This window comes from Puma concolor, chromosome C2 (assembly GCF_028749965.1).
Source record: "Puma concolor isolate L17-30 chromosome C2, mPumCon1.1.hap2, whole genome shotgun sequence".
NCBI classification, from domain to species: domain Eukaryota; kingdom Metazoa; phylum Chordata; class Mammalia; order Carnivora; family Felidae; genus Puma; species Puma concolor.
This window is the reverse complement of record NC_141675.1, coordinates 85,632,013-85,645,346: the sequence shown is the minus strand read 5'-3', so window position 1 is coordinate 85,645,346 and position 13,334 is coordinate 85,632,013. Positions and strand designations below refer to the sequence as shown.

The following is a 13,334-nucleotide window of genomic DNA, read 5'->3' as shown; positions in this document are numbered from 1 at the left end:
GAGCACACCTGTGTTCTTCGGATAAACACCTAGTAGTGCAAGTGCTGGATCATAGGGTAGTTCTATTTTTAATTTTTTGAGGAATCTCCATACTGTTTTTCAGAGTGGCTGCACCAGTTTGCATTCCCACTAGCAAAGGGTTCCTTTTTCTCCGCATCCTCACCGACATCTGTTGTTGCCTGAGTTGTTGATTTTAGCCATTCTGACAGGTGTGAGTTGGTATCTCACTGTGATTTGGATTTGTGTTTCCCTGATGATGAGTGATGTTGAGCATTTTTTTCATGTGTCGGTTGGCCATCTGGATGTCTTCTTTGGAGAAATGTCTATTTGTGTCTTTTGCCTGTTTCTTCACTGGATTATTTGTTTTTTGGGTGTTGAGTTTGATAAGTTCTTTATAGATTTTAGATACTGACACTTTATCTGATATGTCATTTGCAAATATCTTCTCCCATTCAGTTGGTTGCCTTTTAGTTTTGCTGACTGTTTCCTTTACTGTGCAGAGGCTTTTCATCTTAATGAGGTCCCAGTAGTTCATTTTTGCTTTTGTTTCCCTTGCCTCTGGAGATGTGTTGAGTAAGAAGTTGCTGTGGCTGAAGTCAAAGAGGTTTTTGCCTGCTTTCTCCTCGAGGATTTTGATGACTTCCTGTCTTACGTTTAAGTCTTTCATCCTTTTTGAGTTTATTTTTGTGTATGGTGTAAGAAAGTGGTCCGGTTCATTCTTCTGCATGTCGCTGTCCAGTTTTCCCAGCACCACTTGCTGAAGAGACTGTCTTTATTCCATTGGATATTCTTTCCTGCTTTGTCAAAGATTAGTTGGCCATACGTTTGTGGATCCATTTCTGGGTTCTCTGTTGTGTTTCATTGATCTGTGTGTCTGTTTTTGTGCCAGTGTTATACTGTCTTGATGACTACAGTTTTGTAATACATTTGAAGTCTGGGATTGTGATGCCTCCAGCTTTGGTTTTCTTTTTCAGGATTGCTTTGGCTATTTGGGGTCTTTTCTGATTCCATACAAATTTTAGGATTGTTTGTTCTAGCTCTGTGAAGAATGAGGGTGTTATTTTGATAGGGATTATATTGAATATGCAGATTGCTTTGGGTAGTATTGATATTTTAACAATATTTTTTGTTCTTCCAGTCTGTGAGCATGGAATGTGTTTTCCATTTTTTTGTGTCTTTGATTTCTTTCATAAGATTTCTATAGTTTTCAGTGAATAGCTTTTTCACCTCTTTGGTTAGGTTTATTCCTAGGTATTTTATGGTTTTTGGTACAGTTGTAAACAGTATCAGTTCCTTGATTTCTCTTTCTGCTACTTCATTATTGGTGTATGGGAATGCAACTGATTCCTGTGCATTATTAATATATCCTGCAACTTTGCTGAATTCATGGATCAGTTCAAGCAGTTTTTTTGGTGGAGTCTTTTGGGTTTTCCAATAGAGTGTCATGTCATCTGTGATGAGAAAGTTTAACTTCCTCCTTGCCAGTGTGTGTGCCTTTTCTTTTTGTTGTCTGATTGCTGAGGCTAGGACTTCCAGTACTGTGTTGAACAGCAGTGGTAAGATTGGACATCCCTGTCATGTTCCTGACCTTAGGGGGAAGCTTTCACTTTTCCCCCATTGAGGATGATATTAGCTGTGGTCTTTCATAAATGGCCTTTATGATGTTGAGGTATGATCCTTCTAACCCTACGTTCTTGAGATTTTTTTTATCAAGAAAGGATGCTATATTTTGTCAAAATGCTTTCTCTGCATCTACTGAGAGAATCATGTGGTTCTTATCCTTTCTTTTATTAATGTGATGTATTACATTGATTGATTTGCAGATATTGAACCATCCCTACAGCCCAGAAATAAATCCCACTTGATCATGGTGAAGAATTTTTTAATGTATTGTTGGATTTGATTTGCTAGTATCTTCTTGAGAATTTTTGCATCCATGTTCATAGGGAAATTGGTCTGTAATTCTCCTTTTTAGTGGAGTCTTTGGTTTTGGATCAAGGTAATGCTGGTTTCGTAGAATGAGTTTGGAAGTTTTCCTTCCATTTCTGTGTTTTGGAACAGCTTCAGGAGAATAGGTATAAACTCTCCTTTAAATGTTTGGTAGAATTCCCCTGGGAGACCATCTGGCCCCGGACTCTTGTTTGTGGGAGATTTTTGATTATTGATTCAGTTTCTTTACTGGTTATGGGTCTGTTCCAATTTTCTATTTCTTCCTATTTCAGTTTTGGTAGTTTATATGTTTCTAGGAATTTATCCATTTCTTCCAGATTGCCCAGTTTGTTGGCATATAATTTCTCATAATATTCTCTTGTTATTTGTATTTCTGAGGTGTTGGTTGTGATTTCTATTCTTTCATTCATGATTTTATTTATTTGGGTCCTTTCCTTTTCCTTTTTAATCAAATCTGGCTACGGGTTTATCAATTTTGTTCATTCTTTTAGAGAAACAGCTCCTGGTTTCATTGTTCTACTTTAATTCTTCTTCTTTTTTTCTTTCAATATCATTGATTTCTGCTTTAATCTTTATTATTTCCCTTCTTGCGCTCACTTTGGCTTTGTCTGCTGTTCTTTTTCCAGCTCCTTTAGGTGTTAAGTGTAGATTGTGTATTTGAGACCTTTTCTTCCTTCTTTAGGAGGGCCTGGATTGCTATATACATCCCTCTTATCTCCTTTGCTGCATCCCAGAGATTTGGGGCTGTCAGGTTTTCATTTTCATTGGCTTCCATGTACTTTTTATTTTTAATTAAAAAAATTTTTTAACCTTTATTTATTTTTGAGAGAGATGGGGGGGAGAGAGAGAGAGAGAGAGAGAGAGCGAGCGAGCAAGCAGGGGAGGGGCAGAGAGACTGAGACACAGAATCGAAGCAAGCTCCAGGCTCTGAGCTGTCAGCACAGAACCCAATGCAGGGCTTGAACTCATGGATCTTGTGATCATGACCTGAGCCAAAGTTGGACGCTTAACCAACTGAGCCACCCAGGCACCCTGGCTTCTATGTACTTTTTAATTTCCTCTTTAATTTCTTGTTTAACCCATTCATTCTTTAGTAGGATGTTCTTTAGTCTCCAAGCATTCATAGTCTTTCCAAATTTTTTCTTGTGGTTGATTTCGAGTTTCATAGCATTGTGGTCTGAAAATATGCAAGGTGTGATCTCTGTCTTTTTGTACTTGTTGAGGGCTGATTTGTGTCCCAGTATGTGATCCATTCTGGAGAATGTTCCACGTGCACGCAAAAAGAATGTATTCTGCTTTAGGATGAAATGTTCTGAATATATCTGTAAGTCCATTCAGTCCAGTGTGTCATTCAAAGCCATTGTTCCTTGTTGACTTTCTGCTCAGATGATCTGTCCTTTGCTGTAAGAAGGGTGTTGGAAGTCCCCTACTATTATGGTATCGTTATCAATGAGTTTCTTTAGGTTTGGGATTAATTGACATATATTTGGGTGCTTCCACGTTGGGGACATAAATATTTACAATTGTTAGATCTTCTTGGTGGATAGACCCCTTAATTATGACATAATGCCCTTCTTCATCTCTTGTTACAGTCTTTATTTTAAAATCTAGTTTGTCTGATAGAAGTATGGCTACTCTAGCTTTCTTTTGACGACCATTAGCATGATAGCTGGTTCTTCATCTCCTTATTTTCAAACTGCATGTGTCTTTGGGTCTAAAATATGTCTCTTGTAAGCAGTATATAGATCTCACCGACCTGCTATCAAGCACCCCTCCTTTGTCTCAGGCCTCCATCCACTCCCTGCCTCTACCCTGTGTCCAAGCCATTTGCCTGTCAGGCACCACCTCCTTCCAGAGTTTTATCTCAGATGGGGTTGTGTTTCAAAACCCCACACTTCATACACCACCACCACCCCTGCCCTTCACTGGCCTGGAGCCACGCTGACTCTTTGGGGGAGGGTCTCACTGAGCAATGGCTGTGTGCCTGCTTGCCCCAGAAAACATTTGTGTGATAGTGCAGTGGCAGAGGTTTGGAGATTGTGGCTGATCAGAACACACAGCCAGAGCCAGGGTTTGCTGTACTCTGGTGTCTCTGTCTCGGTACCAGCAAATGTGACTGCTCTCTGGGGTCCTAAATGCTCTCCAAGCAAGGGGACCACTTCTCCCCGTGGTTCCCTCAGACCCCTCAGACCCTGCTGCCTACTCCTGGTGATTTGCCCTGCTTCCTCACCAGAGCACCACCAGGCACTGAGCTCCACTGTTCAATCCTGGTGGTATTGAAACCCTCTCCTTTCTTCTGTCAGTGGTTTTGGGGGACAGATTTCTTGTTCAGTTTCCTGTGAGTGTTTTCACTCTTTCTCTTTCTCTCCAGCTACTTTCAGGGGAGTGTTTTTCCTGCACTCTCCTGATGTGCCACACACTCCCCCTTTCTTTTTCCTTTCTCTGCAAAAATAGCTCCCTACCCTCTGTGGCTTTTCTCTTTCTCAGTTCGCCTGTCCACACTGTGTACCTGCCGAGTTCTCTGGCTCAAGTTATGCAGATTGTTGTGTTAATCCTCAGATCAGTTTCCTGGGTGTGCAAAATGGTTTGGTGCTGATCTAGCTGTGTTTCAGGGACGAGACAAGCTGAGGATCTCCATGCTGCTTAGCCATCTTTCCAAAAACCCTATTAAATATTTATTGAATGTATGGAACTGTACCTTATGCAGTGTTTGTTTTAGGTGATTGAGATACAAGTACAAATCTTTGAAACCCTTCTCACTTTGTTAAATATTTATTTAGTGCCTGCTATGTGTCAGGTATGTTCTAGGAACATAATTATGTTTGAAAACATAAACATAATTCTATAGTAGTTTGTTTTTCCCAAATGAAATACTTGGTTTTGCCCAGTTGTTCGAACCAAGTATTATTTTGGCCAGAGTAGCATGAGTCCTAATAACTAATTACCACCATTCCCCACCTCCCTGCTTCCAAAGGTCGAATGACATAACCATCATCACGTTTACTTTTCTCCAGTCTTTTCCACTCTTTAATTTGTGTTTCATAGTGCCTTCAGAGAGCTTTTTAACACACCGGTCTCTAGTTGGAATTCTTTTTTTTTTTTTTTTTAACGTATATTTATTTTTGAAAGAGACAGAGCACAAGCATGGGAGAGGCAGAGAGAGAGGGAGACACAGATTCCAAAGTGGGCTGCAGGCTCTGAACTGGCAGCACAGAGCCCAACATGGGACTCGAACCCACGAACCGAGAGATCCTGAGCCGAAGTCAGACACTTAATTGACTGAGCTGTCCAGGTGCTCCTCTAGTTGGAATTCTTATAAATGGCTTCCCATCATCTACTGGAAGAGTTTACTGTTAGGAAAATGTATCAGGAAAGAAAGAAAACAAAACACGCAACACTTAATTTGGAAAAAAAAAAAAAAAGATGAATTACACAAGCAGATAAGAATCAGAAAAAGGCATACAGATGGCAGATGAACACATGAAAAGGGTAGTATACTTTATTTAGTTCTTTGAGGAACTACAAAATAAAACCACAGTGAGACATCACTTCTCTCCTAAGGTTGGAAAAGTTGAAAATTTTGACAATACCAAATGTTAGTAATGGCTTGGGAAAAATTTAACAACATACTGCTACTACACTATTGTAGATTCATAATAAACATGTGTAGTACCTATCAAAATTTGAATTTGCTTATACAGTTTGACCCAGCAAGTGCAGTTCTAAGAATCCAGATTAAAGAGCTATTTCTATGTGTGCATAAGGTTCATGTTTAAATAGTGCAAATAACATAATACCCATAGGGCAATGGCTAAACTATGGGCTGTTAACATTGCTGTTAATAACAACTCCTCCTGCTGTCAAAGTAGAGCATTCCTATAAAATCGTTCCTAAGCTGAAATGGCTTAAAATGAAGAAACAGTTACAATTAATGTATGTGGAAAAGTTTTTGCTTCCAGACGCCAAAAATAATCTCTTTGAAGCTTTTCTTATAGCGTAGGACACATCTTGCTAATTCAGGCACAGAATAAATCAAGGTAGAGTAAGAAGCTCACAGACACAGTTCAAAACTATGCAGCTTGATGCTGAGATGCAGATTATAATCCCCAGGGAAGGAACTGGGGAGCACCTCTCTCTCTGCGTGGAAGTGCACTGCTTCTAAAATGGCTTGCTGCAAAACACATGTTGGACGCTATATTTGCCTCTTATTTTTTTTTCTCGAAAGCAAAAAATCTTCAGGTTTCTTTTGGTTAGTGAAAATGAGTAACGTAGGCCTTTCGTAAAAGTGAAATGGCCTAATGTGAACTTGGAAAAAGTGGGAGATCCCTGTATCTCAGGCACACTAAGTGAAAAGAGTAGGATGGTGTTTATATTTGTTGTGCAATCCTGTTTTACCAAATGAGAACTAAGGAGTGGAGTGGCTAGCCCAATAACTAAAAGGAAAAACTGCATTAGGAATTCTGCCTATTGAAACAATATTTGGGGGTGAAGCATGTTTAAGCATGAACGTTTCAAAAAAAAGAAAAGCATTAGCCAGATCTGATGGATATGCATGGTTGGGAGCTACACATGTACAATGTTACTTTCTAATTCTGGTGAAGGGCATGTTAGGCTCTTTCTCTACAGCTTCACCTTTTGCTGGGACCTTTAAAACTACTGATTTGTCTGTAGTTCTTAAGCCTGTCATATTCAGACATCATTGCGTGCCCTTGAGTAGGCTGTTCCTTCTGCCCAGGATATCCTGTCCCTGTTTCTCTCTTTCTCTACTCTCCTTTCACGTGCTTCAACCAAGAACCTCTCTGTATTTCCATCTTATCTTACAAGAGCAGGTTTTGACATTTCTCTCGTAGCTTGAACCTTTCTATCTTGAGTTGAATATTGGATTATTCATTCATTAGAGAACAATATTGCCATGACCTGTATCATTCGTTGGAGAGTAAGGAAACCAGTAGCAGCCAGAACCTAGCAGATCATGGGAACACGGCTTGTAGTGCTTTGACCCCAGAGTTTTCACATCAATACAACTGTGTTCTTTGAAATGCATTTTCAGGCTTCAAGGCTTATTTTTCCTATCACCACCAGCAGTGTCATTTGTATTGCTTCTTAACTGTTCTTTGATACCTTTACCACTCATACATAAATATAAATTATATTTCAGAGTGTTTTATGTTTTAGAGCTATGTGCTTAATAAGCACCTTTATTGAATTTTGTGTAGAAAAACCAGTTGGTTATTGCCAGTCTGAAATTTTGGTTCCTAATCTCAGCCTTCTTTCTCCATTGAAAACAAAACAAAACAAAACAAAACAAAACCTATTTCTGTGATACGGTTCTGGTAGTTTGAAATTTCTTAAGAATGCATCCATTTCCATGATAATGCACATGTTATTTTTGCATGCATCTCTTTGCTTGCATGTCTGTTTTCTCTCTCTCACAATCTCTCTCTCTCTCTCTCTCTGTCTCTCTCTCATACACACACACACACACACACACACACACACACACAAACACACACACACCACAACCAAAAAAACGCCTTGAGAGTACAGATCATACCTTTTCATCTTTGACCTTCCAATGACTGGTAGTACTACTTGGTACAGAGTGGATACTCAACTTTTGAAGGAATTGTGTCCTGATAGCTATTGTAAATATTCTCAGAGACCCATTTCTGGGGCCCAAATAGATCTCATTGTCAGACTGCTAATAGGTTTAATATCACACTTCTAGAATCAAGAATTTGATCAAAGGGCACATGGGTGGCTCAATCAGTTAAGCATCTGACTCTTGATTTTGGCTCAGGTCATGATCTCACAGTTCATGAAATCGAGCCCTGAGTTGGGCTCTGCTCACAGTGTGGATGGAGCCTGCTTTGGATTCTCTTTGTCTCTCTCTCTCTCTCTCTCTCTGCCTGCATGTGCTATCTCGTTCTCTCTCAAAATAAATAAACTTAAAAAAGAAAGAATTTGATCAAGACTTTTCTAAAATTCTTCAAAGACTTGATCATAATACAGTGTAACTATTGAGTGTGCTTATAGTCAAATTTTTTCCTTTTCTCTGGACATTTAAGTTAGGGTATGTTGTGTGGAGGTGGGGACAGTAAAGCATAGATTTATTTATGCTTATTCATTTTGCAGGTGGAATATAAGATGAACATTCCTTAGTACTACAAGTGTTTAGTATCTTACAAAGATAACATTTCCAAATTATCTTTATTCTCACATTTCCAAAGATGAAATTTAATTTCATTTATATCTCTTGGGAATTGTTTTTCCAGATATAAGTTTGAGATATTGAACTCAAACACATTTATGCTTTATTCAACATACAAAATGGTTTGATGTACAATTTATGGGTATTTTACATTGCTTTATCAGTATAAAGAGAACAGATACTGTTTCATTACGTGTTAAAATTTCTAAACCATTATGTGTTAAAATTTCTTTTTCTGCAGAGATGTCATTGAAAACAACATGGATTTTATGGGATTAATTATAATGCAGAACAAATTAAAGCAAGAAACCCCTGGAGTACTTGAAGATTTGCATAAAGCCAACATTCGCACGGTCATGGTCACAGGTTAGACTTTATAAAAGGACACAGGAAAAATTGAGTGTGACTCTTAGAGTTCAAGTTATATAATGTGGTGGAATGACCAGACAGTTATAAAAGCACATAGTGGCTTCGTCCTCCCATGCCCCATTTCAGCTCAGAATATTCTTCAAAGTTATAACTTTGTAATACTCTTTTAAGGGCTAGCAAATTCTATTTATAGAAACAGTAAAATGGTGAAGGGCATACTGTAAAAATTTAGATACTGCTCCTTTTTTGTTACCTCTCTTTAATAATACATTATAGCAGTTATTATATCTTGTGCTATTTGCAGGTTTGTTTTCCCTATTAGAATATACGATTCTAGAGGGGGAAGACAATGTTTTGTTCATTTTGGGGTCTTCTGCAATTGTTAAAACTGCGCTAGATGCATGAAAAATGATTAACAGATATTTGTTAGAATTACACTTTTATGTATAAGAGTATGTTCATTATCATTGCTTGAATGCATACTAGTGAAGATAGCCATTGTTTGATTTGTTTGTGATTTTTGAGTACTATTCTAAGTGATTCTCCTGGTATTATGCTGTTGATAAATATTATGTAATTCCCATTCCTTAGCTTTGTGAAACTGTGGCAGCTCCTAAGTGTTTTTTCTTAGTAAATAATCATAATTAAGGTAGTCACTTTATGGCTTTATATATTCACTAAGCCTTATATGGAAAGGGCATGTGTACATTTTTTTTTGTTTGTTTTAGACTCTGAGACCCATCCAATAGTATACTTATTACTGTGTAGCTCAAGTAGATACATTTATTAGCATCCCAGCAATTCCTTGCTTCTAATGATTCCTCCTTGAAAGCACTTTCCTCTTTCTCTGCTGTGACAAACTGTGGCTTTGGTTCCCAAGGTGGGGGTCACTCTTGTCATAGGAGGATGCCCTTGGAAATAATGTGTGGAAATTGGGGGAAGAAGTAATATTGCCCTTCCGTTCTGGCAGCAGTGAACTTCTCATACCTTTGCTGGCTTTTCACATATGTTTATATTTTCTTCTCTTGAGCCTGTCCTTACAGGGCTTCTTTTCTTTTCAGTTCTTGCCTTTTCGCAACGGAGAGGTTCTCTTTATATCTTGTAAAGATTGCATTCTTGTTACCTTCTTTATCTTTTTGCTTTTGTAATCCATTCTTTTTTTTTTTTTTTTTCCCTGTGATCTTAGGCATTCTTGTACAGACTACCGGTCACTCTTTAGTTATTTCAACAAATAGTTTTTGAGCACCTGCTGTGTGTGTGACACGGTGCCAGGCATTGGTGGGTGCTACCAGCGCATGACAAAAAGATTCAGAATGTATCTGACTTTAAAAAGTGTGGGTAAGAGTGGTCTGTTTAGCATATGTGTGCTGGAGTTATTTGAGGCTTCCTTTGAAAAGTATGTTTTGATTTTTGGTATTTTGAAGCTCCAAGGGGTAAGACTGTACAGGATCCTCATTTTGCCAAGCGTAGTCAGGGGGTAATAGAGATTCTGGGTAAGTATTGTTGTCAAGTACATTTATGTTTCCATTTTAATTTTAACATATTGTCAATATTTTGAACATTAGGTGACAACATGTTGACTGCTGTCTCTGTGGCCAGAGACTGTGGAATGATACTACCTCAGGATAAAGTTATTATTGCTGAAGCATTACCTCCGAAGGATGGGAAAGTTGCCAAGATAAACTGGCATTATGCAGACACCCTAACACAGTGCAGTAATTCATCAGCCATTGACTCGGAGGTAATGTCAAGATGATTTTTTCCTTTTGAAGCTTGCTTGTTTGAATTTAGTCTGAAGAAATAAAAAGTGGTGCATTAAAATACAACACAACAAAACATAAATGAAAACAGACGCCTGGGCTGTCTCCTCAGAGATTGATTCATTAGGACTAGGTAAGACCCAGGTACCTCAAATTGTGGATATTTAGCCAAAGCTGAGAAGCACCATTTTATAGTATAAGAATCCCAGGTATTTATCCTATTTTAAAAGTAGCGATAAATGATACAAGTGGTCCATAATGTTTCATTCATGCATTATTTCAAACTGAAGCTGATATTTAGCCTTTCTTTATTTGTTTTAAATAAACATCACTGGATGATTACCTTAACATTGAGTTTCTTTTCACTTTCAAAAAATGTTAAACTTTGATTGTTTTATGTAAAATATCAAATGAAAGAATTTAGTTTTGGATCTTATTTATTTGTTTGTTTGTTTATTTATTTATATGTTTATTTTTGAGAGAGACAGAGCGAGCCTGAGTTGGGGAGGGGCAGAGAGAGAGGGAGACACAGAATCAGAAGCAGGCTCCAGGCTCCAGCAGAGAGCCTGAAATGGGGCTTGAACTCACGAACTGTGAGATCATGACCTGAGCTGAAATCGGACACTTAACTGACTGAGCCATCCAAGCACCCCATAGATCAGATATATTTAAAATAGGATTGGGGCGCCTGGGTGGCTCAGTTGGTTGAGCATCTGACTTCGGCTCAGGTCATGATCTCACAGTTTGTGAGTTTAAGCCCCGCATCGGGTTCTGTGCTGACAGCTCGGAGCCTGGAACCTGCTTTGGATTCTGTGTTTCCTTCTCCCTCTGCCCATCCCCCTCTTGTGCTCTGTCTCTGTCTCTCAAAAATAAATAAATAAATGTAAAAAAAATTTTTTTTTTTTTTAAATTAAAAAATAGGATTGTATTACTTGGTTTGGCTGCTGCCTAAATATTGTTTTGAATGTCTTGTACATAGGCTATTCCAATTAAATTGGTCCATAATAGCTTAGAGAATCTTCAAGTGACTCGTTACCATTTTGCAATGAATGGAAAATCATTTTCAGTGATATTGGAACATTTTCAAGACCTTGCTCCTAAGGTTAGTGACTTGGGTTTATGTATGTTTGTGTTCACAAGAATACATTGTGAATAGTATTTTAAAGAAATTCATATTTTTTTCAGTTGATGTTGCATGGCACTGTTTTTGCTCGTATGGCACCTGATCAGAAGACACAATTAATAGAAGCATTGCAAAATGTAGAGTAAGTATTGGTGGTGTTTTATTTTTATGAATTGTAATTTCATTTTCAAACCCAGAAAAGTAACTGATATTTCATGTGTATAGAATTGTCACCTGCAAGATAGGTGATAACTCTAAGTGCCTCTTTACAAGAGGCTCATGTACTCATTTATTTAGCGAAAATAAATATCCACAATTCCTTTTCCAGGTAATATCTTTTAGATAGAGTTCATTTACTCAGCTTCTAGAAGTGACTTTATAGTTTCTATAAATAATTGTTTCCAGTTTTAAAGGGAGAAATCTTTACTGATAACCTTAAAAGTAGGTTACTAAAGACTGTACAGGCCTAAGACCTTTGTTCTACAGATTAGGAAATTAAGATGCCAAATAATAAACTATTTGCACAGCTTGTGACAGAAATGGGACAATAACCCAGGTCATTTGACTTGCAAGCTGGTGCTGTTTACAAAGCAAAATGCCTGTGGTCAGTGTGGTAAAAAGATTTGTCAGTTTCAGTGGGGAGGTCTTGGTCTGTTAGCTGTTCATAATGTATTAGAAAATCCTTTTTTAAAAAAAATTTTTAGTGAAAAAATTTTTAATGTTTGTTTATTTTTGAGAGAAAGAGAGTGTGAGCATAGGAGGGGTAGAGAGAGAGGGAGACACAGAATCTGAGGCAGACTCCAGGCTCTGAGCTGTCAGCACAGGGCACGATGCAGGGCTCAAACTCATGAAGTGCGGATCATGACCTGAGCTGAAGTCAGACACTTAACTGACTGAGCCACCGCGGTGCCCCTGAAGAAGTATTAAGTTAAATGTTGTTTATTTTAAAAAATTAATCGACATAATTTTTCTTTCTCAGTTACTTCGTTGGAATGTGCGGTGATGGGGCAAATGATTGTGGTGTAAGTATGGTTTTTGTGATTCATAATTCTTTCTCTACCCAAGTCCCATTCACAAAACTTAACTCCTTTTCTTCTTCAAACCATTAGGCTTTGAAGAGGGCACATGGAGGCATTTCATTATCAGAGCTTGAGGCTTCAGTGGCATCTCCCTTTACCTCCAAAACTCCTAGTATTTCCTGTGTGCCAAACCTTATCAGGTAGCACAAATTGAAAATTTTCCCATTATCTCTTTGTGGCTTGCTCTAATAATGTAGAAAAAAAATTATAGAAATGAGTATGAATTTGTTGTAATGGTGTATTAGTATATTCTATACCTTAGTTACCAACTGGTTGCTACTTTTCATCTCTTTCAGTTCTGCTTTGGTTTAGTTCTTTTGGTAGAAAAGTGCTTTGTTGTAGCTGTTGAATGTTGCTATTCATCTGTCAAGATATAATTGTGATTTTGAAGAGGAATTCAAAATGCTTTTATTCACATGCCAACATTTGTTTTCATAGGGAAGGCCGTGCTGCTTTAATGACTTCTTTCTGTGTGTTTAAATTTATGGCTTTGTACAGCATTATACAGTACTTCAGTGTTACTCTGCTATATTCTGTGAGTACCAACATTGCTTATAGAGATGCTGCTTAGTGTTAAGGCATTTAAGCTAAAAAATTGAGTATGTATGTGTCTACTAATTATGAAACTACATAACTAGCATCTGTAAGTTTTCCTTTGGTTTGTTATATTTTGAGTAGCAGATTGAAAATCTCATTGATCTAGAATAGCATTTTCTTTAAGGCTGACAACTGTGGCTAAAGCCTCGTGAATAAAAGATGATTGTATTCTTTTTTTGCCTTTAGCTCAGATTGGGCGTCTTTCTTAGAACTCTTCAAAATGTCAAGCTGTGACATATTTCAGG

General features: G+C 37.9%; 1 protein-coding gene across 4 annotated transcripts in view; it reads left to right on the top strand.

Moving 5' to 3' along the window:
- The window catches only part of ATP13A3 (ATPase 13A3), a 90,019-nt gene that overhangs the window by 51,809 nt on the left and 24,876 nt on the right, over positions 1-13,334 (top strand). For all 4 annotated transcript variants that reach the window (XM_086675035.1, XM_086675036.1, XM_086675032.1 and 1 more), the window contains 7 exons: positions 8,403-8,527; positions 10,096-10,271; positions 11,270-11,392; positions 11,476-11,555; positions 12,393-12,435; positions 12,523-12,632; positions 12,931-13,027. In XM_086675035.1, coding sequence (XP_086531161.1) covers positions 8,403-8,527; positions 10,096-10,271; positions 11,270-11,392; positions 11,476-11,555; positions 12,393-12,435; positions 12,523-12,632; positions 12,931-13,027 — 754 coding nt within the window. The remainder of the gene's footprint in view (positions 1-8,402; positions 8,528-10,095; positions 10,272-11,269; positions 11,393-11,475; positions 11,556-12,392; positions 12,436-12,522; positions 12,633-12,930; positions 13,028-13,334) is intronic.